Source organism: Mobula hypostoma, chromosome 3, assembly GCF_963921235.1.
Source record: "Mobula hypostoma chromosome 3, sMobHyp1.1, whole genome shotgun sequence".
In the NCBI taxonomy this organism is placed as follows: Eukaryota; Metazoa; Chordata; class Chondrichthyes; order Myliobatiformes; family Myliobatidae; genus Mobula; species Mobula hypostoma.
In genome coordinates, this window is record NC_086099.1 from 19,028,780 (window position 1) to 19,050,603 (window position 21,824).

The 21,824-nt window shown below is 41.1% G+C and overlaps 1 protein-coding gene across 2 annotated transcripts in view; it reads left to right on the top strand.

Annotated features, from left to right (window-relative positions):
• The first annotated feature begins 3,327 nt into the window (after window positions 1-3,327).
• dcaf12 (DDB1 and CUL4 associated factor 12) overlaps window positions 3,328-21,824 on the top strand; it is an 82,200-nt gene continuing 63,703 nt past the window's right edge. The window contains exons 1-2 of one of the 2 annotated variants that reach the window (XM_063042059.1): window positions 3,335-3,459; window positions 3,560-3,683. In XM_063042059.1, the coding sequence (XP_062898129.1) occupies window positions 3,627-3,683 (57 nt within the window). In that variant the 5' untranslated portion in view covers window positions 3,335-3,459; window positions 3,560-3,626. Of the gene's footprint in view, window positions 3,684-21,824 lie in introns of both variants that reach the window. The other variant, XM_063042058.1, reaches the window with a different exon arrangement.

The following is a 21,824-nucleotide window of genomic DNA, read 5'->3' on the forward strand; positions in this document are numbered from 1 at the left end:
AGGGATGGAGATTCAGTTGACAATTTTAAATGCCAATTTGAAACCCATTGATTTAACCTTGCTTTTAACTAACACTTTTTTATCTTTTATTTGCATGTTTGCATATTTATCCCATTCTAACGGACTTTGAACTACATCGTCTGTATGAAAAATGCTCCACAAATAAGTTATTATTAAATCAAATTCAAAAGAGCAGAAGTGATATCCACCGCCCCCCCCCCCCGACTCATGGACAAGCTTGAGTAGATACCTGAAAAAATATTAACAAAGTAACATCTGCAAAATCTTTCATATGCATTTCCAGTACAGTATACATATGTCCACTCTCTGGCCAACCTCCCCAGGTCTGGTGGTCATGCTGGATCAGTTCCTGAGGGCACTTGTCTACATATCTGATGACAAATTCCTGAAACAGCCACTCTATCCCACAGAGGGTAGAGGTTTCCAAGAAAACAGAGAAAAGCTTCAAAGATCTTCTCAATATAGCATAGCACCATCAATGGAAAATACATGGCCCTTGATAAAAATGGAGAGAGAACACGCAGGAAAGCTGTGAACGCGTTACCACTACAATGAGAGCACAGAAAGACTAAGTAAAAACAGCTTTAGTTGTGCACTACTTCCCAAATAATCCACCCGCTCATTCTATAAAACACAAGAAACTATTCATTTCTGGCACATTCACTTCAGATCCCACAAGCTGGAGTTGATTCCTGATCCTGAGGGACTAAGAATGCTTGTCAGTGCAGCTGGATAGTATGACTGCCAACTGATTCTGAATGAAGATGGAAGACGGGCAAACAAGAGAAAATCTGCAGATGCTGGAAATCCGAGCATCACACCCAAAATGCTGGAGGAACCTGGAGGCCAGACAGCAGCTATGGAAAAAAAGTACAGTCGGCATTTCAGGCCGAAACCCTTCAGCAGGATTCCTTTTGGAAGAGGGCAGCTCACTGAAGTCAGCCTAGATGAAGTCCAAAGCTTCATGGGAACTGAAACTTGGAGGAAGTTGTTAACTGATCTTATGCAAGATGAGATAAGATGGGAAACAGGAAAGGATATGTGTCTCTTGTTTTCACTCAGCTAGGGCTTAATGGTGGATCACTTTCCCAAGCCAATAGAGACTATTTCTCATTGATATAATGTAATACACACAAAATACTGGAGGAGCTCAACAGGCCAGGCAGCACCTATGGAAAAGAGTAAACAGTTGATGTTTCGGGCCAAGACCCTACATCCCTTGTTTGTGATTCGACCATTTCTCATTGTTGTATTTGTTTCAGATCGGGAGTTTCAGATCTTTGCTCAGTAAGGAGCTTGATTCATTATGACGGATTAAAACAGAAATACTCAGCAGGTCAGGGAACAGTACAAAAGTTAAAAATCAAACATCTTATGTTGCAGAGGACAGGGAGGGACAGAGAGAACAAAGGCAGTGTCTGTGATAAGGTGGAGACCCGGAGAGTCTCAATGAGACCGAATTGGAGCTCACTGAAAGAGCATAACAAACGTTTGCCACAGATAATTTGGCTGACGGAAATATAAACAGTGGGCAATTACTGAGTACGGAGAAGATGGGGGGGGAACAACAGTGGAACTGGGAGATATAAAATAGAGAAAACATCCAATTAAACAGTGAATGTTGTAATTATTCAGCAAGTCACACAGAGCCAATAGAGAGAGGGAAAACAAAAAAAAACCTGCCCATGTTGGAAATCTGAACAAAAACATAAGATGCTGGAAACATTTAGCAGGTCCCTTTTAAGATACAGTTGTCAAGGTCTTCACATACAACAGCTCAAAGAGGAATGTAAGGAACAAGAAGCAGCACCAACTGGGAGGGTCTGTGGAGCAATCCCCTTAAATTCAGAAATTCATTTCCATAAGACCATAAGACATAGGAGTAGAATTAGGCCACCTGGCCCATCGAGCCTGCTCTGCCATTCAATCATGGCTGATCCTTTTTTTAATCTCCTTCTCAACCCCAGTTCCCGGCCTTCTCCCCTTAACCTTTGATGCCATGTTCAATCAATAACCTATCAATCTCTGCCTTAAGTACACCCAATGACCTAACCTCCACAGCTGCATGTGGCAACAGATTCCACAAATTTACCACCCTTTGGCTAAAGAAATTTCTCCGCATCTCTGTTTTGAAAGGGCGCCCCTCTATCCTGAAGCTGTGCCCTCTTGCCCTAGACTCTCTCACCATGGGAAACATCCTTTCCACATCTACTCTGTTTAGGCCTTCCCATTTTATATATTTTTATAAGCATAACCTGCCTCCCGGTTTTTTTTGCACTACCTTACTTTCCATTTTTCTATTTTCTATTCATGATTTATAATTTAAATTTTTATATTTACTAATTTTTACTATTTTTAATATTTAACATTTGCAATCCAGGGAGCGGGAAGCGCAGAATCAAATATCTTTGTGATGATTGTATGTTCTAGTATCAATTGTTTGGCGACAATAAAGTATATCTGACAACTTAAATGCCTTTGAGTGGAAAATCCGACAAAAGGTAGTGGATTCAGCCCAATACATCATGGGTAAATCACTCCCAACCATTGAGAACATCTACATGAAACGTTCCTGTAGAAAAGCAGCATCCATCATCAAAGATCCTCACCACCCTGGCCATGCTCTTCTCTCACTGCTCCCATCAGTTAGAAGATACGGGTGCCTCAGAACTCACACCACTAGGTTCAAGAACAGTTACTACTCCTCAACCATCAGGCTTTTGAACAAAAGGGGATAAATACACTCAATCTGTTTCTGGTGTTCCCACAGCTGATGGTCTCACTTTAAGGACTCTTTAACTTGTTATTTCATACTCATTACTTATTGCTAATTATTTATATTTGAATTTGCACTGTTGTTGTTCATTGATCCTGTTTACAGTTACTAAGTATGCCCGCATGAAAAAGAATCACAGGGTTGTGTGGTGGTGACATGTATGTACTCCGAACTTTTGAGTATAACCATATGTAAGATTTAAGGAACAACACATTTTCGTACAACTTAAGCCCATTATCGTCCACAGGACCCAAAATTGAACGATTTTAAATAGACAGCTTTTCTAATTTGTTATGATCAGAGAACACCAACCCATTCCGTTAACTCCATATTTCTAGTCACAGATTTCACCTTTGTCGAATATTTCCGTCGCTTTATTTCAGATTTCCACCATTTATATTGTTTGCCTCTCAGTTCGAGGCGAAGTTTAAGACTGATCATGTTGTGTGATGGATGAACGCAGAGTGCACTAACTGGGCGGAAGAATATCGCGTGCGTACCGCGACAGATGTGGCCGGAAGATTATAGAGTGAGCACGGGGAGGGCAGCGTACGTCGATCGGTCGGTGCGCCCGCTGACTTTTTGACACCAAACCCCGCTCGGTGGGAGTATTCGCACGCGGCCTCGGGCTGCTTTTTGTAAAATAACGCCGACTACACACGGTCGGTGCTTTACAATAATCACAGCAGTAATTGCCTGCAAGAGGTGGGCTTTACATGTGGAAAACAAATCAGTAATAACCAACCTCTCTCCCTCTCGAAGGCCTAGCCCACTCAACCGCTTATTAACTCTACCTCCATGTGGATTCAAAGACTTTCCCTCCCATACCATGGCGAGAAAAATAGTTAGCAGAAAGAGAAAGGCTGCCGAATTAGAGCCGGAGCAGGTAGGACATGGCAGAGCCACTCCTCTTTTTTTAAATCTACTTAAATGATCTATTTGTTTTGGCCAGGGTAGGTTGGACAATTGTATCTTGCGGTTTAACTCTTGCTTAGGCGTGTCGGTTACACCGAAATTAACTAGAAAAAAAAACACAAATTTTGTTTACTATGAATGTTTAAGGTAAGGGCTGGTTTGTGTTTTATAGTTTTTTAATACATGGTAACCTTGCATAAGTTAACATTAGACGTTTAATAAAATGGGGTTTGGATTTTACTGATGCGTTGGAGTTCTCTATGAATAAAATTTCCCAGTTTCAATTTCCATTTGCACAAATGGTATTCGAGTGATAATGAAAATTAGCTTCTTAATGCAAGCGTGTGACTTATTTAAACCTTTTTTAGTACGTAACTTTGTTTAACTTCCCATGTTTTATGTCTTTATGTATCAAAAACCAACAGCTAATGATTGTTGTAGCTGAGACTTCTAAAGATCCAGTCATTTGACAGTTTAGATACAGGTGTTGGAGCTTTTTTAAAAAAACAGATTAGATGTATTTTGATATTAATAACCTTAGTTTAAAGTAAAATTTTGTCTTGAATAGATTTGTGCTTCAAGGTATTATTGGGTATAACTCAGTACTCAATAATACCAGATATTATTGGTTATAATACTTGAAGAATTAGTTAATTTTGAGCAAGATAATCATGTTTGTAATTTGAAAATCAGTTGTGTGCTTTGTGAAGTCATTATGTCATTGTGATGTCACACTGCAGGGAATGTGGTATTTATATAGATTTTTGAAACATTTTTTAATCTCAAATTCTTCCTTTATGGAAACATTTTTGGGTCAGTTCCTGTTTTGGGTTAGCTGGATTAAAATTGTATCCTTATTTTAAGAAGGAAGTATCTTTTGTAGAAATTGAAACTTGCAGTGTTAGCATCTTTGTTCTTTAATCTATGTGAGAATGAGATTAATACTGACAAAAGTGACTTCTCACTTTCCAGATTAACCTCTATTTTAAATTAACACATTTAAACTATTTCAGCTGGGTTGATTCATATCAAGATTATCCCTTATACACTTCAATGTTGCCATTGATCATGGATTCCAATTCATGTAAACTTGTTGAAGATCTCCTATTTCACATTTGACTCAGAATCACAATGGTGAAATTTGTGGTTTTGCAATACATATGCAATCAGAAATTCATATAAGAAATAAAATGACTAGTGAAAAACGAGAGCAAAGAGAAGTTGTGTTCCTGGGTTCAATGTCCATTCAGAAATCTGATGGAAGGGAAGAAGCTGTACCTAAAATATTGAGTGTGTATCTTCAGGCTCCTGTACCACCACCTTGAGGGTAGGAATTTAAAAGAGGGCATGTCCTGGGTGGTGGGGGTCCTCTGATGGATGCCCCCTTTTTTGGGGTATCACCTTTTGAAGGTGTCCTTCGATGCGGGGGAGGACATGTTGGAGCTGGTTGAATTTACAACTTCCTGCTGCTTTTCCTGATCCTGTGTCATGGCCCCAACATACTAGATGGTGATACAACTATTTAGAATGCTCCCCACAGTACATTTGTGATTCTTTTTTTTTCATACCAAGTCTCCTCAAACTCCTTATGAAATGTAGCCGCTGTTCTGCCTTCTTTGCAACTGCTTCAATGTATTGGCCCCAGAATAGAACTTAGAGATGTTGACACAGAGGAGCTTGAAATTACTCACCCTGTCAGCTATGAGTAGCATCTTAGCTGGAAGGAAGGCTTAATTGCAACTTGACAAGTAGATGCAGCACCTACCTATTACATAGCTTTGTAGGAATTTGTGATGCCAATTGATTTGGACAGAATTTGTGACTTTAAAATGGGGACTGATTAATTCTGCACCCTGAAATATTATCCCTAGCCTGTAATCATACTTGGTATCGTAACAGAATGGAAGAACAGAACACTCGCTCACTTTTTGTTCTTGTTTTGCGCTAATTTTAAAAAATTTATTGTAACTTATTGTTCCTTTCTCTGCCTCGTGGCGCATTAGGAGGCAGTCTTTCTGCTTCTTTAGCATTTCTGTCTTTTTGCTTTTATGAAGCCGAGTTGCGGGCTTGACTCTCAACCCCACACAGATGGAAAGTGTACAAGGAGCTGGCTGGATTCGAACCCGGGACCACTTACCTCAAAGTGCAGTGTGGGTGCCACTTCACCACTGGCTGGCTATATTGTATATTTATAGTAAATTTTAATGAAATGCACTGTACTGCTGCTGCAGAACAACAAACTTTCCATAAACCTGATTCTGATGCTGAAACACAGCGGGTCTAGCAGCATTTGTTGGAAGAGAGCCTGTGTTTATATTCTGGGTTCCATCACAACTGGAAGAGAGAGAAGACAAAGAAGTGTTAAATTGCTATGAAAGCAGAGAGCTGCACAAAGGAAATCTTGTTATATGCATGTAAGATGAGGTTTGCTGTGGGATAAATTTCCAAGAATTCCTGGCTGGTAAGAGAAACTGAATATAAATTGAGATTAGGGCAATTAATGAGACAGAAAATAAGGAGCAAAAAAGAGAGGAAAAACTATGGTAATATTACAAGTAGATGACATAGTTATAGAAAACTACAGAAACAGGCCTTTTGGCCCATCTGGTCGTGGCCGAGTCATTAGTCTGCCGAGTTCCATCACCTGCACATAGTCCTCAATCCCCCCCTCTCATCCGTGTACCTTTCTAAAGTTCTCTTAAAAGTTGAAATTGACCTTGCATCCACCTCTTGCGCTGGCAGCTCATTCCTCAAACTCCCTATCCTTTGAGTGAAGAATTCCCCTTAAGCATTTCACCTTTCACCCTTAACCCATGACTCAGCCTCAATGGAAAAAGTCTACTTGCATTTACCTTTCATAATTTTGTATATCTGTATCAAATCTTCCTCCAATCTTTCACCTTCTGGGAGTAAAGTCGTAATCTCTTCAACTTTTCCCTATAACTCAGGTGCAGAAGTCCCGGCAACATTCTCATAAAATTTCTCTACACTCTTTCAATCTTATTTACATCTTTCCTGTAGATAGGTGACCAAAACTACATGCAACACTCCAAATTAGGTGTCACCAACGTCTTATATATTTTCAACATAACATCCCAACTCCAGTACTCATACATTGATTAATAAATGCCTATGTGCCAGAAGCTTGCTTTCTGACCCTATCTACCTGTGATGCCCTCCAAAAGTGCAACATCTCACACTTGTCTGTGAATTTCCATCTGCCATTTCTGAACCCGTTTTTCCAGCTGGTCCGGATCCAGCTGCAAGCTTTGATGGTTATCCTTGCTGTATGCTACACTCCCAATTTTCATGTCATCCACAAATTTGCTGATTCAGTTAACCACGTTATCATCCAGATGATTGATATAGATGACAAGCACAAAGAACCCAGCACTGATCCCTGCAGCACACTGCTAAGTCACAGGTGTCCAGCCTGAGAGGCAAGCATCTGCAACAACTTTCTGGCTGCTTTTGTGGAGCCAATGTCTAAGTGACTGAACCTCCTTGACCAGCCTCTCAAGCGGGGCCCTGTCAAAGTCCTTGCTAAAGTCCACGTTGACCATATCCATTTGCCTTCATCAGCTTTCCTGGAAAAAACTCTTTAAGGTTGGTTAGACACGACTTACCACATACAAAGCTATGTTGACTATCCCTAATCAGTCTATGTCTATCCAAATATTCATATAGCCAGGCCCTTAGAATACCTTCTATTAACTTGCCCACTACTGATGTCAGACTCACTGGCCTGTAATTTCCTGGCTTATTCTTAGAGGCTTTCTGAAGCAACAGAACAAATTTAACTGTACTCCAACCCACAGATACCTCACCAGTGACTAAGAATATTTTGGCTAAGGATAATAGTGCAGTTTCTGCACTAGCCTCCCTCAGGACATTGTTATGGTCTGGAGATTTATCCACCCTAATTTGCCTCGAGACACCTCCACCTCTGTAATCTTCGTAGGCTCCATGAACTCACTGCTGCGTTGCCTCACGTCTATAGCCTCTGTGACCATCTCCAAAGTAAATAGAGATTGGAAAAAAATCAATTTTAAGATCTCCCCTATCTCTTTCCACTCCATGCATAGATTACCACTCTGATCTTCCAGATGAGCAATTTTGCCCCTTGCTATCTTTTTGCTCTTAATATGTATGTAGAGCCCTTCAGGATTCTCCTTCGCCTCGACTGTTAAAGCAAACTTGTGTTTTGTTTTAGCACACCTGATTTCCTCTCTAGGTGTATTCAAATACCTATCTGTCGATACCTGCTAAGCACCTCCTCCTTTTTTCTTAAGCAGGGCCTCAATAACTTGAAAACCAATATTGCCTATTCTTGCCTTTTATTCTGACAGGAACATAAAACTGTAATCTCAAAATTTCTCTTTTGAAAGCCTCTCACTTCACAAGTACACCTTTGCCAGAAAACAGCCTGCCCGATTCCACATTTGTCGGTGCCTTTCTGATACCATCAAAGTGGTCCTTTCTCCGATTTAGAATCTCAACCCGAGGACTAGACCTATTTTTTTTTCCCATAATTACTTTGAAACTAATGGCATTATGATCACTAGATGCAATCTGTTCCCCTACACAAACTTATCTCTGCTGTAATTCATTTCCTAATAGCAGATCTAATACCGCACTGTTTCTAGTTGGAACTTCTATGTACTGATTAAGGAAACTTTCTTGGATGCATTTGACAGACTCATTCCCATCCAGCCCTTTTACAATATGGGCATTCCAGTAAATATGTGGTAAATTAAAATAACCTACTTTATGTGATTTTAACATAACAACCTTGTGTTTCTTGCAACAGTCTGTGATCTCTACAAATTCACTGCTTTTAATTTTGTGGACTGTTAGTGGCCTATAATTTATCCCATTAATGTGGTCATATCTTTCTTATTTTTAAGTTCTGCCCATAAAACCACAATGAATGAGCTCTCCAGTCTATTCTGACTGAGCACTGCCTTGATATTTTCCCTGACTGGTAATGCCACCCTTTGATCCTTCTCATTCTATCACATCTAAAACAATGGAATCCAGGAACATCGAGTTGCCAGTCCTGCTCCTCCTGCAACCAAGTCTCACTAATGGCTGCAAGGTCATAATTCCATGTGCTGATCCATACCCTGAGCCCATCCTCCTTTTATACAATACTTGAACATTAGTCCTACCATGCTTGACCTTTTGATTCCTGACTGTATGTAGGCTTAGCAACATCTTTCTCCATAACCACTCCACCCATCCCCCTGCAGTTCTCATTTAACACCCCCACCCTCATGCAGCAAAACATCCCGCTAAGATATCAGTCCCCCTCCAGTTCAGGTGCAAACCATCCTTCTGTACAGGGCTCGCCTTCCCTGTAAGAGACCAATGATCCAAAAATCTGAAGCCCTCTCTCCTGCACCAACTCCTTAGTCACATGTTAAATTGTATGTTCTTCCTATTTTTGTCCTCACTTGAATGTGGCATGGGTAGCAATCCTAAGGTCACAACCATAGATGTCCTGCCCTTTAACTTAGCACCTAACTCCCTGAACTCACTTTGCAGGACCTTGTCACCCATCCATGTGGACCACGACCTCTGGTTGTTTGCCTTCCCACTTAAGAATACTGTGGACTTGAGCTGAGGTATCCTTGACCCTGGCTCTTGGGAGGCAACAAACCATCTTGGATCTCCTCCACAGAGCTTCCTTTCTGTTTCATACCCTATCATTACAGCTTTCCTCTTCTTTCCCTCTTCTTCTGAGCCACAGGGCCAGGCTGTGTGCCAGAGACCTGACTGTTGTGGTTTTTCTGTGCTAGGTCACATTCCCCATTCCCCCCCCCCCACCCCCAAACAGTATCCAAAGCAGTTTACCTGTTGTTGATGGAACAGCCACAGGGGTACTCTGCACTGGCTGTCTATCCCCTTTCCCCCTCCTGACAGTCACCCAGTTTCCCGTGTCCTGCACCTTGGATGTAACTGCCTGCCTGTTCCAGCTCCAACTCCTTAATGAGTGTTAGAAGCTGCAACTGGATGCACCTTGCAGGTGTAGTCATCAGGGACGCTGAAGGTCTCCCTGCCTTCCCACATCCTGCAAGAGGAACATTCCACTATCCTAAGAAAACAAAAATTTACCTGTGGCCTATACCTCTCCTACGTGAAGCCTAGACTCCCCACTTGAACACTGGCCTACTCTGACAAAGGCTGTTCTGCTTAAAAGTAACTTTTTATTGGACCTTTCCAAGTTCCTAATTATGCACAGTTGAATGTCTCTTTGCGAACTGTGGCACACAAAATGTGCCGACTGCCCCGCTTGCTTTTACTCTCTCCCCCTGTACAATCCTGTGTCTCCTCGGGACTGTGGCATGCAAATATGCCAACTGCTCACTGGGAGTGTGGAACGCAAACCGTCAGGGACTATGGCATGCAAAATGTGACCTACAGCAAAACTGGCCAGTTACATTACTGAGTACAGAGGGAGAAGGTGAATTTCATGAAGTTGTGGGATTCACTATTGAGTCCAGAAGGTTGCAGTGTGCCCGCCCATATAGAAGACTGGATGCTGTTGTTTGAGCTTACTTTGAGCCTTATTGTACTGGTTCAGGAGGCCACAAACAGATTGGGATGGAGAATCAGTTGGCATACAACAGGGAACTTTGAGTCACCTTGGTGAGCTGAATGCAGGTATTCCACAAAATAATTATCAAATCTGTATTTGGTTTCTCCAGTGTAGAGGGACTGCACTAGAAATACAGAATACAGTGGACTTTGGAGAGCCAGTCTGCAGCATTGACTGAGTATTCTCTCTTCGCTGTCAATTTAATTCCCCAATCTACTGCTGTTCTGACCTGTCTGTGGCTTACTGCATTATTATACTGAGGAGCAACACCGTGTCTTCTGTGTGAAAGCACTGGAACTTTCTAGGCTATGTTGAATTGTACAACTTCAGGTAACTTGCTTTCTCTGAATCAATAAATGGCCATTTCTGTTATAGCTATCTGGAATATTGATTTAGTTTTTCTCTTCATTAGCCTGACTTGCTGGGCATATACTTCAGCCCTATATTTGACATCCTTTTGCATTCCTTGTTGATTGCAATCTCTAACTACCCTCATTTCGCAGCCTGTTCATTTTGCCTCCTTTCAACTCCCTCCCCCCCCCCCCCAACCCATTGACTGCTTGATATTTACAACTTTATTCCCGGCCTCATCCTATCAGAGAGTTTAACGTGGTCGCATCCATGTCCTCACCACCTTCTCTGCAACTTAAAATTAACCTATGTTCTGTCTTCCAGTTGTCATGTTGAGTCTTTGGCCTGAAATATTAGGTGTTTTCTCATTCCACCGTTTTGATCTGTTAAATTATTCAACTCCTTTGTATTTATTCAGATTTCCAGGATTTGCAGTTTTTTGATATTCATCAAAATAATTGGGTGCGAAACACAGTTGATCAGTTGAGAAACATGACATTACCGTAGAAATAAGTGTTCAAGAATTTCTTAACTGATATGTTGTCAAGGTTATTTCTATGCATTGGAAAAGGAAATAAGAGTTCTGATTTCTGTTATACATGTCTTCTGTTCTTCAAATATGTTTTTATTAAGATTGGACTGTAATGCCTGTAAATGCCTTTACGTGCCCTTGCCAATGTTACGTTAACATTCAAGTCCAATGAAGCCTGTGTTTGGAAATGCTACTTGAGTGAAAAACTTAATAAGTACTTTGTAATTAGAATATACTATAATAATGGAATATTCTGAGCAAGATTGGCCTTTATTTCTGGGAAAGATGGACATTTTGATGGGAAGAAGGAAGGGAGACGGGCTGGATGGGAATGCAGCTGCTCAGCCCCACCAGGCAATTTCCCATGTACTTAACTGAGCTGCTCACAAACTTTGTCCCTGAAGGTTTATTAAGCCACAGGAGCGGGCAAGGTTTGGTATACTTTTAAAGGGCAACACAATGATACAGACGCTATTTTATAGACTGATTGAATAAATCAACTCCACTAATTGATATTATGGGAGGAGCTAATTGCTTTTATAAACTTAAATTTGAAGTGACATCTAAAAAGGGAAAAAATAAATTACCGAAGAGTTAACTTGGACTTTTGAAGCCAAATGTATGTGACCATTGAGCTTTGAGTGATAATTCTAAGGCCTCAATTATAATGTAAGTAAATCTTCAGTTTTAATGTTAGTAACGCTTGAAATAAGTTTTTATTTTCAGTAATCTTTATCCTTTGTTTCCCTAAAACACTGTAGCAAAGAGCTAGTTCTTAAAATACTCGTGCAATAGTTTAATTGCGTTGTGATATTAAATTTTAATTGACCAAGTTGTTGGAGCTGTTAATGGATTTTTAAATTGAAGAAATGAATATACTTGGGGATGCAATAGAAGACTGGAGTTTGCTGAAGATAGTCTGACAAATTGCTATTAAGGAAAATAAGTCTGGGTTTTAAAGTGCTGGAGGGTGCATATTGGCGCAGGAATATATACGATATATTTTAAAAATCTCCATGTTAGAGTAAGGTAATGTGCCTATTCATAATTGCATTTAAAGTTTTAAAAACACGCAAAGGAAAATTATAGCAGTGGCATGCTGAGAAGCCTTTAGTTTCTATTGGGGAAAATCTGTCTTGTTTGCAAGAATAGCTCAAGATTTATGAACAGTTTGATTTAGTTTGAGATGTATTTTGGGAGAAGATTTGGGTTTATGTCCAGAGAACCAAGTTTGTCATGTGATTCAAAGTCTCTGTTTTCAACCTTCCTGACGTTTAGTTGGATATTTCTCCTTGCTGTGTCTTTTCACTAGGCAATTTGAAAGAGTTAGTGAAGGAGCTGGGTATCATCAAATTGCCCATGGGGACATTGGGTGATGCTGCAGACTTGGGTAAAAGGAAGCATTGTGGAAATTTTTTTGGCACACACATGGATTGGTATGAATGGACATGCTCGCTTTAGGTTGCATCTGGAAATTCCAGTTGGCGGACGATTTCCCTCCATGCCGCTCTGACATACAGAATTGGGAAATCATGTACTCGGCAGGTCACAGCAGTGGTTTGCCTTTGCCTACTGCCGGGTGAGCTTAAAGAGATCACCACCTCTTGCAGTGGATGACCAGGATGTCTAAGTGCCATGTTGTGCTCTTAAGGCTTCACCAACACCTGCTGGCCTGCCTCCTTGACTGTTGGACCATTAATCAGTCTCCTCCGCCAGGGCCAGACTTCACACACTGGGATAGGCAAATCCTCCCCTCACCAAGAGTCGATGACCCATCGACTACCCTCAGCTGGTTTGGCCCGTCTGCCGAGACGGTTTACCAGGGTGTGGCTGCTGCGTGTGCTGCAGCTACTTGGAGCCACAGGTGAGAGCTGAGTACCAGAGGTGCTACCCCTCCCTAGACACTCCATCCACCCTGAATGGACGTGAACAAAGTGTAATTTGACTTGGATGGTAGATGAAAACTTTTTGTAAAAAAAATGACGTGGCCTGGCATATCAAAGGCTGTAGGTATGGAAAAAGAAGGGAGAATGATGAGCTTTATCAATTAAATGATATCCTCTGAAGATCAGTGTTAAGAATTGGTTTGGTACTGTGTCAGGAAACCTGACTGGAGGGATTGAAATACTGTAAGTAGTCCCAAGTTTAGGTGGTTTTGGTTTATTATTGTCACGTACCAAGGTAGAGTGAAAAACATGGTCTTGAATACAGTTCATACAGATCAAATTATTACACAGTGCATTGAGCTCGAATAAGGTATAATAAAACAATGAAGAATATTTGTAAAAGCTACAGAAAAGTACAGTCACACATAAAAATTGCTGGTGAATGCAGCAGGCCAGGCAGCATCTATAGGAAGAGGTACAGTCGATGTTTCGGGCTGAGACCCTTTGTCAGGACTAACTGAAAGAAGAGATATTAAGAGATTTGAAAGTGGGAGGGGGAGGGAGAGATCTGAAATGATAGGAGAAGACAGGAAGGGGAGGGATGAAGCTAAAAGCTGGAAAGTTGATTGGCAAAAGGGATATGAAAGGATCATGGGATGGGAGGCCTAGGGAGAAAGAAAGGGGGAGGGGGGAATCCCAGAGGATGGGCAAGGAGTATAGTGAGAGGGACAGAGGGAGAAAGAGAGAGAGAAAAATATATAATAATTAATAAGGGATAGGGTATGAAGGGGGCATTAACAGAAGTTAGAGAAGTCAATGTTCATGCCGTCAGGTTGGAGGCCACCCAGACAGAATATAAGGTGTTGTTCCTCCAACCTGAGTGTGGCTTCATCTTGACAGTAGAGGAGGCAAAACGTCGACTGTACCTCTTCCTGTAGATGCTGCCTGGCCTGCTGCATTCACCAGCAATTTCTATGTGTGTTGCTTGAAATTCCAGAATGTGCAGATTTCCTCGTATTTGCATTTAGAAAAGTACAGTGTAGGTAAACGAAGAGCAGGATCATAATGAGATGGGTTGTGTGGCCAAGAGTCCATCTTATCATGCAAGAATCTGACAACTGTGGAATAGAAGCTGTCCTTGAGCCTGGTACATATTTCAGGCTTCTGTGTTTTCTGTTTGAGGGGAGAGGAGAGAATATATCTGGGTTGGGTCTTTGATTATGCTGGCTGCTTTACGGAGGCAGTGAGAAGTCCATAGAGCGGAGGCTGGTTCCTGTGATGTGCTGAGCTGTGCCACAACTTTCTGCATTTTCTTAAGGTCACATGCAGAGCATACCAAGCTGTTATGCACCCAGTCCGAATGGTTTTATGGTGCATTGATAAAACTTGGTAAGATTTGAGGGAAATGCTAAATTCATTAGCCTACTGAGGGAAGAGGCATTGAAGTTTTTTTGGGTTGTGCATGAGTGACCAATTAATTATTATTACTATACCCACATAGAATGAAATCTATACAGTCTTAATCCTCAGTGACCTATTTTATTTGAGCTCTTTCTGTAATTTGTTTAACATTAAAATTTTACAATAAATGTATGATAAAGTTCTGATACTCTGATGAATAAGTATTGGATGGTGGTGGAGGCAGATACAATGGGGTCGTTTAAGAGATTTGGATAGATACATGGGGCTTGGGAAAAGAAGGCTATGCAGTAGGGTAATTCTAGGCAGTTTCGAGAGGAGGTTCCATGGTCAGCACAGCATTGTGGGCTGAATGGCCTGTAATGTGCTGCAGATTTCTGTTATAATTCACCAGCTAGGTAAAAGCCTGGATAAGCTTACAGGAAACAACAGGAATTCTGCAGATGCTGGAAATTCAAGCAACACACGTCAAAGTTGCTGGTGAACGCAGCAGGCCAGGCAGCATCTGTAGGAAGAGGTGCAGTCGATGTTTCAGGCCGAGACCCTTCAGGACGAAGGATCTCGGCCTGAAACGTCGACTGCACCTCTTCCTACAGATGCTGCCTGGCCTGCTGCGTTCACCAGCAACTTTGATGTGTGTTGCATAAGCTTACAGGATTCAGTTCTCTCAACCTCAACATTTTTGTAGGTAAGAGCATGTGCACCATCCCCCTTTCTGAAGACAGGGATCAGCTGTTTGGTTTTGTTGACATTCAGGGAAATGTTGTCATCATGATACTGTGTCACTAAGCTCTTTATCTCCTTCATTACTCTGACATCATTATTTAACATGTAGTCCATGTAGTCCACTACAGTGGTAACAACGTGGATGGGCATGTATTTCAGAGGCCACAAAGAGTTTAGAGAGGAGATGGTGGTCTGAAATTGGTTAGTAGTTTGTAGTGTTTGTGGAAAGGAAGTAATGTTTCAATTAATGACTTCTCATTATTTCAGAAGTGAATTTATCTTTTCTCCACAGCTGTTGTCTGATTATTTTCAGAATTGCCTATTCTATTTCAAATTTTTACATCCATGGTATTTTGTGTACATGTTTTCATGTAGTAGTCTTCCACAAATGAGCTATTTTGTTGTTAAATCTGATTTTAGTCAAAAAAGTTAAGTTCTTGCTGTTGAATATTTAAGCCGCTTGATTTTAAAACAGGTGTGAGGAAGCTAAACGGGTGGAAAATTCTTTGGATATCATCCTGTTTGTTATTGTGAAAAGGCGTATGGGTGGATTGGCTGTAAAATAGACACACTCTACAATTTTTATATTCAGAAATGTACTACTTTAGTTATAACAAGCATCTTTAAAGAACCATGCACTTCAGAGTTTAAGCTGCATGTGTTATAAATCTGATTTTAACTGTGTAGATTTTTTCCAGTACCCTCTGTATATTTTACACCAATAAATGAAGGAAAACGTATGCCTCTTGAAAGGTGTAAATTTTTTTGTTGACCTAAAGATTATGGTAGCCACCCTGTTCGTTAATAAAGAATGTACTGGGATCAGGATTAATTATTAAAATCATAGAAGAGTACAACACAGAAACAGGCCCTTCAGCTCCATGCTGAACCATTTAAACTGCCTACTCCCATCAATCTGCATCGGGACTGTAGCCCTCCATACCTCTACCATCTATGTGCATATCCAAACTCCTCTTAAACGTTGAAATTGGGCACACATGCACCACTTGTGCAGGCAACTCTTACAACCCTTTGAGTGAAGAAGTTTGTACCCTCCCCATGTTCCCTAAACACCTTTAACTCATGACTTCTGTTTATAGTCCGACTGACACTCAGTGGAAAAAGCCTGCTTGCATTTACCCTATCTATACCCCTCATAGTTTTGGATACCTCTTATCAAATCTATTGATCTTTTGCATTCCAAGGAATAAAGTCCTAACCTATTCAATCTTTCCTTATAACTTGGGTCCTTCAGACCTGGCAACATCCTTGTAAATGTTCTCTGCACTCTTTCATACTTGTTTACATCTTTCCTGCAGGTAGGTGACCAAAACTGCACACAATACTCCAAATTAGGCCTCACCAATGTCTTGGACAACTTCAACATAACATCCCATCTCCTGTACTCAAACTTTGATTTATGAAGGCCAATGTGCCAAAAGCATTCTTTACAACCCTATCTTTAAATCTTATAACTTAGGGAATCTGGGCTACATTAATCTTACTAGATAGTCTCTTGGGATAGAGAATGATTTGCTTTCATCCTGGTTTTGTCACTTTTCAGGTGGCTCCTGAGGCCATTTTGGGAGCCACACTCTTCTCGAGGTGGTCGATGACAGAAAGGAAGTGTAGGCAGTTTAGGAGGTGGTGACTCTCCCTACCAATTGCAGAGGGTCTCTTTGTGCTCCCAGTGTATGCCCCTGAGGTTCTTTGCCATTCTGAATGTTCCTTCTTCACTTTGAGTGGTCATTGATCAGAGGTTCCAAAGAGTTTGTGATATTGCATTACATCAAGAACCTTTGAACATATCCTTGAATCTTCTCAATCCACCTGTTCTCTTCCTGTGAATTGATTTCAGTGTCTGTATCAGATATACAAGAGGCTTGGCCTGCCCAGAATGGCCCACTAAAACAAGAGCCTCGGTATTGGTCTGAAGTAGATGTTGATATTGGCCTTCCTGAATGAATTGTGAGAAGTTTATGGAAATTGTGATATTTTCTCTAATACATTGTCAGTGACAATGCGGCTTATGGAACCTATGATTAAACTGTTGAATTGTGGAAATGGTATAGGCATTTTGGGTGTACGTCCAAATGTAATTTAGGATCCATGCTGATTGAGTTGCTTTTATTAGGAAGTTTCATACTACTGTCTCTTCAACACAAGTTAAACAGCCCTGCATAACCTTTTAAACTTTCGTCCAAGAGGCAAACTTCCACTCCCTTCATCTTGCTTCTCTTCAATTACTGCTTGCTCATTTTCTGTTCCTGGTCTCATGTAACCAACCGCTAAATGGTTGGCTTTCCTATACTATCCTTCCTTTCATTAAAGACGTTGTACCCTGTTTCTGAAGAAAGCTCTTAGCAAACCTGTTCCATCTTTATCACTGTCTTCTCCTTTGTCTTCAATTTGTGGCCATCTTTCCGGCATCTGTTTGAATTTCTCTAATCTGGCTCCTATCTCTGATGGTTCCCTAAATTACAGGAGTTCCCCAGGTGACCTGACTCGTGGAAATCTGACTTGATGTAAATTCTCCCATAAATTCTTCCATGATGTGTCGGTGATGCTATTATAGCTCGGGGCATCCCAGGGTTCCAAGTTCAATTTTGATGCTGTCTGTAAAAAGTTTGTACGATCTCCTCATGATCACATTGGTTTCCTCTGGGTGCTTCAATTTGCTCCCACAGTCCAGTGACTATTGGTGTCCCACAGGAGTTAGTATTGGGACTGCTTCTTTTTATGCTCTATATAAATGATTTTGATGGAATAGATGGCTTTGTTGTCAAGATTTGCAGATGATACACAGATTGGTGGAAGGGCAGGTAGTGTTGAGGAAATAGGTAGGCTGCAGAAGGACTTAGATTAGGAGAATGGCAAGAAAGTGACAAATGAAGTACAATATTGGAAAATTCATGGTCATGCACTTTGGTAGGAGTCCTTGGGAGACCTTATGCAGAACACCCTAAAGGTTGACTTGCAGGTAGAGTCGTTGGTGAGGAAGGCAAATACAATGTTTGCATTCATTTCAGGAGGTCTAGAATATAAGAGCAGGGATGTGATGCTGAAGCTTTATAAGGGACTGGAAAGGCCTCATTTAGAGTGCTGTGAACAGTTTTGGGCTCTTTATCCAAGAAAAGATGTGCTGGCGTTGGAGAGGGTTCAGAGGAGGTTCACGAGGATGATTCTGGGAATGAAAGGGTTATCATATGAGGAATGTTTGATGGCTCTGGGCCAGTACTCGCTGGAATTTAGAAGGATGAGGGAGGACTTAATTGAAACCTTTTGAGTGTTGAAAGGCCAAGACAGAGTAGATGTGGAAAGGATGTTTCCCATGGTGCAGGAGTCCAGGACAACAGAACACAGCTCAGGATGGGGGGGGGGGGCATCCATTTAAAACAGAGATGCGAAGAAATTTCTTTAGCCAGAGGGTGGTGAGTTTGTGGAATTTGTTATGTTACGTACCCCGTAACTGGGTTGCCAAACCAGCAGAAATGGATCACTCAGTTGGAGTCTGGATTACTCGAACTAAGAAAGTTTTATTAAAGAAACAAGCAACACAGTAATCGAAAGGATAATAAATGCAACAGTTCAGCAATGATAAACACACATGTGCACAGAATTAAGATAACAGCATCAATCAAGCTCTATCGTTGTCTAGGGATAAATGACCAATTTCAAAGTGACACAAAGTTCAGTCCAATTTAGTAGTTCAGTTCGCAGTAATCGTTGCCATGGCGATGGACAATGTGGGGGGAGAGAGAACGGGAACGACTGATCATTCAGGAATGGCTTCCACTCACAGATCGGCGATAATTGCTCACGAGCAGCTTTTGGGCAGGTCCTTGGTGATGTCACCTGAGGTCACCGACTGTGACCCCTCCTCCAGATGCGGTCGATCCTCTGCAGTGAACCTGGCACCCAAGCAAGGACGGACACACACCGGGTTCCCGCTGATCGTACCTTTCCACCCTGTGCTTTGTCCGGTACTTCCCACCGACTCGTGAGAGGCGCACCGCTTCCAGGGTCTCGTTACCTCGGGTGTCGTGTGTCCCTGCCTTAGCGAACCGGTCCCTTTTTATCCCCCTGCTGGGGTATCGCCTGTCCATCACTTCAAACAGTTCAGGGTTCAAAGGGGGAGCCGCTCCAGACAGCGCTCTCTCTCCCGTCCCTTCATTACACATCTCCAGATGCTGTTTCATTGTGTTCCTTATCTCTCTCTTGAAGACAGGTGGCAGACCAACTGCTGATCACACAGGACCGATAACATCTTATCTATGTGTATTCTCGTCACAGTTACCACAGGCAGCTGTGGAGGCCAGGTTGTTGGGTGTATTTAAGGCAGAGCTTGATAGGTTCTTGATTGGAAACTGCATTGGAGGTTACAGTGAGAAGGCTGGGGAGTGGGGCTAGGAGGGGAAAAAAGGATCAGCCATGATTTAATGGTGGAGCAGACTCAATGGGCCAAATGGCCTAATTCTGCTCATATGTCTTGTGGAACCTACTGTTTAGTAGGTTAATTGCTCATTGTAAATTGTCTTGTGATTAGGCTGGTATCAAATGGATGGGTTGCTGGGTGGAGTGGCTTGTTGGGCTGGAAGGGCCTGTTCTCTGCTGTATCTCTAAATAATTTTTTAAAGCATTTTTCAAGCTCGTCATAAAATGTTTCATGGTGACTGGATACAGTATATATTCCATTAATTACGGATATTGTTAAAATGAAGGGAAAGAATTAAAGCTTGTATGTAGAGTGATATAATTTGGATAGTTATAGACTTGTGGAGATATTGGCTAACAAATAGTTCTCAAGAATGAAATCCATGCATAACCCTTCAAAAGACTACAACCTCCAGCTGAAAATCAGAAAAGTACACATGCTGGAAATCTGAGATTATAAGCAGAAAACAGCTAATGTTACATGTCTTTGATTTTTTTTCTCCTTTTTTAATGCTGCATATCTTGAGGGTTTCAGCATTTCGTGTTTTCATTCCAACCACTGATTTGTAAGGCACGATGCCTTCCTCTCTCTGTTGAGTTGTCCTTGTCTTTTGAAAGCTGACTGTGCCATTCTGACTTTGTAATTAAAGACACTGGGTCAGAAAGTTGTGAAGTCTCTGGAGTAGAACTTAAAACAAAAAGTCTAGTGGTGTACTGAGAGTGTACAGTGTTGCTGTAAAGTGCAAAGGAGATTTTTTGGTACAAGTTGCAAAAGGTGCTGATGGATGGATGCATCATGTTTTATTATTTTCCAAGTACACTAGGGGAAAAGAAAAAGAACTGGCATGTGCTTAGACTTAATAGCCTGTTTTTAAACAGCAATGTTCTATGAATATTCCAGTATATACCATTTAATTTGTAAAACATGTTTTGTAGCATATGATTATGAGTGGAACCTTTCCTCTGTATTTAATCATATTTTCAGTTTATAATACAACGAAAGCTGGAGAAAAACAATTATGTCATGGTTAATTGCTAACTCTCTCTGGTTTAATATCAGATACAATGGTGAGACTGCCTTTCGCATCTGTGCTAGAGAAAATGTGTGCATACCCTTGGAGTTGTGAATACTGAATGTCAAACGTGGTTGACTGAGAGCATCTTTGGTTGCTGTTTCTCTTCAGGAGCTGATTGTGTATTATAGTGCTGTTCATCTGCTATTGGTAATTTCTCTATTAGTTAGTTTTTCTTTTAAAAAGAATTGCAAAACACATTTCTGGCTCCCTGAAGATGGAAAGTTAATTGAACTAGATCTGAAATTAGGGTAACACACACACACAAAATGCTGGTGGAACACAGCAGGCCAGGCAGCATCTATAGGAAGAAGTACAGTTGACGTTTCGGGTCCTGATGAACGGTTTTGACCTGAAACATCGACTGTACTTCCTATAGGTGCTGCCTGGCCTGCTGCGTTCCACCAGCATTTTGTGTGTGTTGCTTGAATTTCCAGCATCTGCAGATTTTCTCGTGTTTGTGTTTGAAATTAGGGTGTTAAATCCAAGTAAAAAATATGGAAGCATGGCTTCATCATAGATATGGAGAATACGTTAAAATATGACTGTAAACTTGCAATGGCTGACATTTACAGATTCCATACATTATTTACAAGTATTATAAAGCACAGGTATTCAACAGGAAAGCATTCTAACCAAAGCAGTCAAGAGAAGTTGAAATTGGTACTAGATCAAAAAAAGACTATTAACTCAGCTTTAAAACTGTCAGCCTGAGGACACGGTAGCATAGTGGTTAGCATAATGCTATTACAGCACCAACAACTAGGAGTCAATTCCCGCCACTGACTGTAAGGAGCTTGTATGTTTTCCCTGTGACAATGTGGATTTCCTTGAGGTGCTCCAGGAGCTGATTGTGTGTTATAGTGCTGTTCAACTGCTATTGATAATTTCTCCAATTATTAATTACATACTCTTTTCAAAAGAATTTGTCAGGACTCTGATTTGGAAAAAGCAGTTAATAAAGCTGGAAGAGTTAGTCTAAGGAGTCATATTAGATTAGATTGGTAATAAGTATTTAATTTTCTTAGTTTTTAATTCAGAATACCCAATTATGAAAAATTATACGAAGCAGCAACCAATTTTCTTTCAT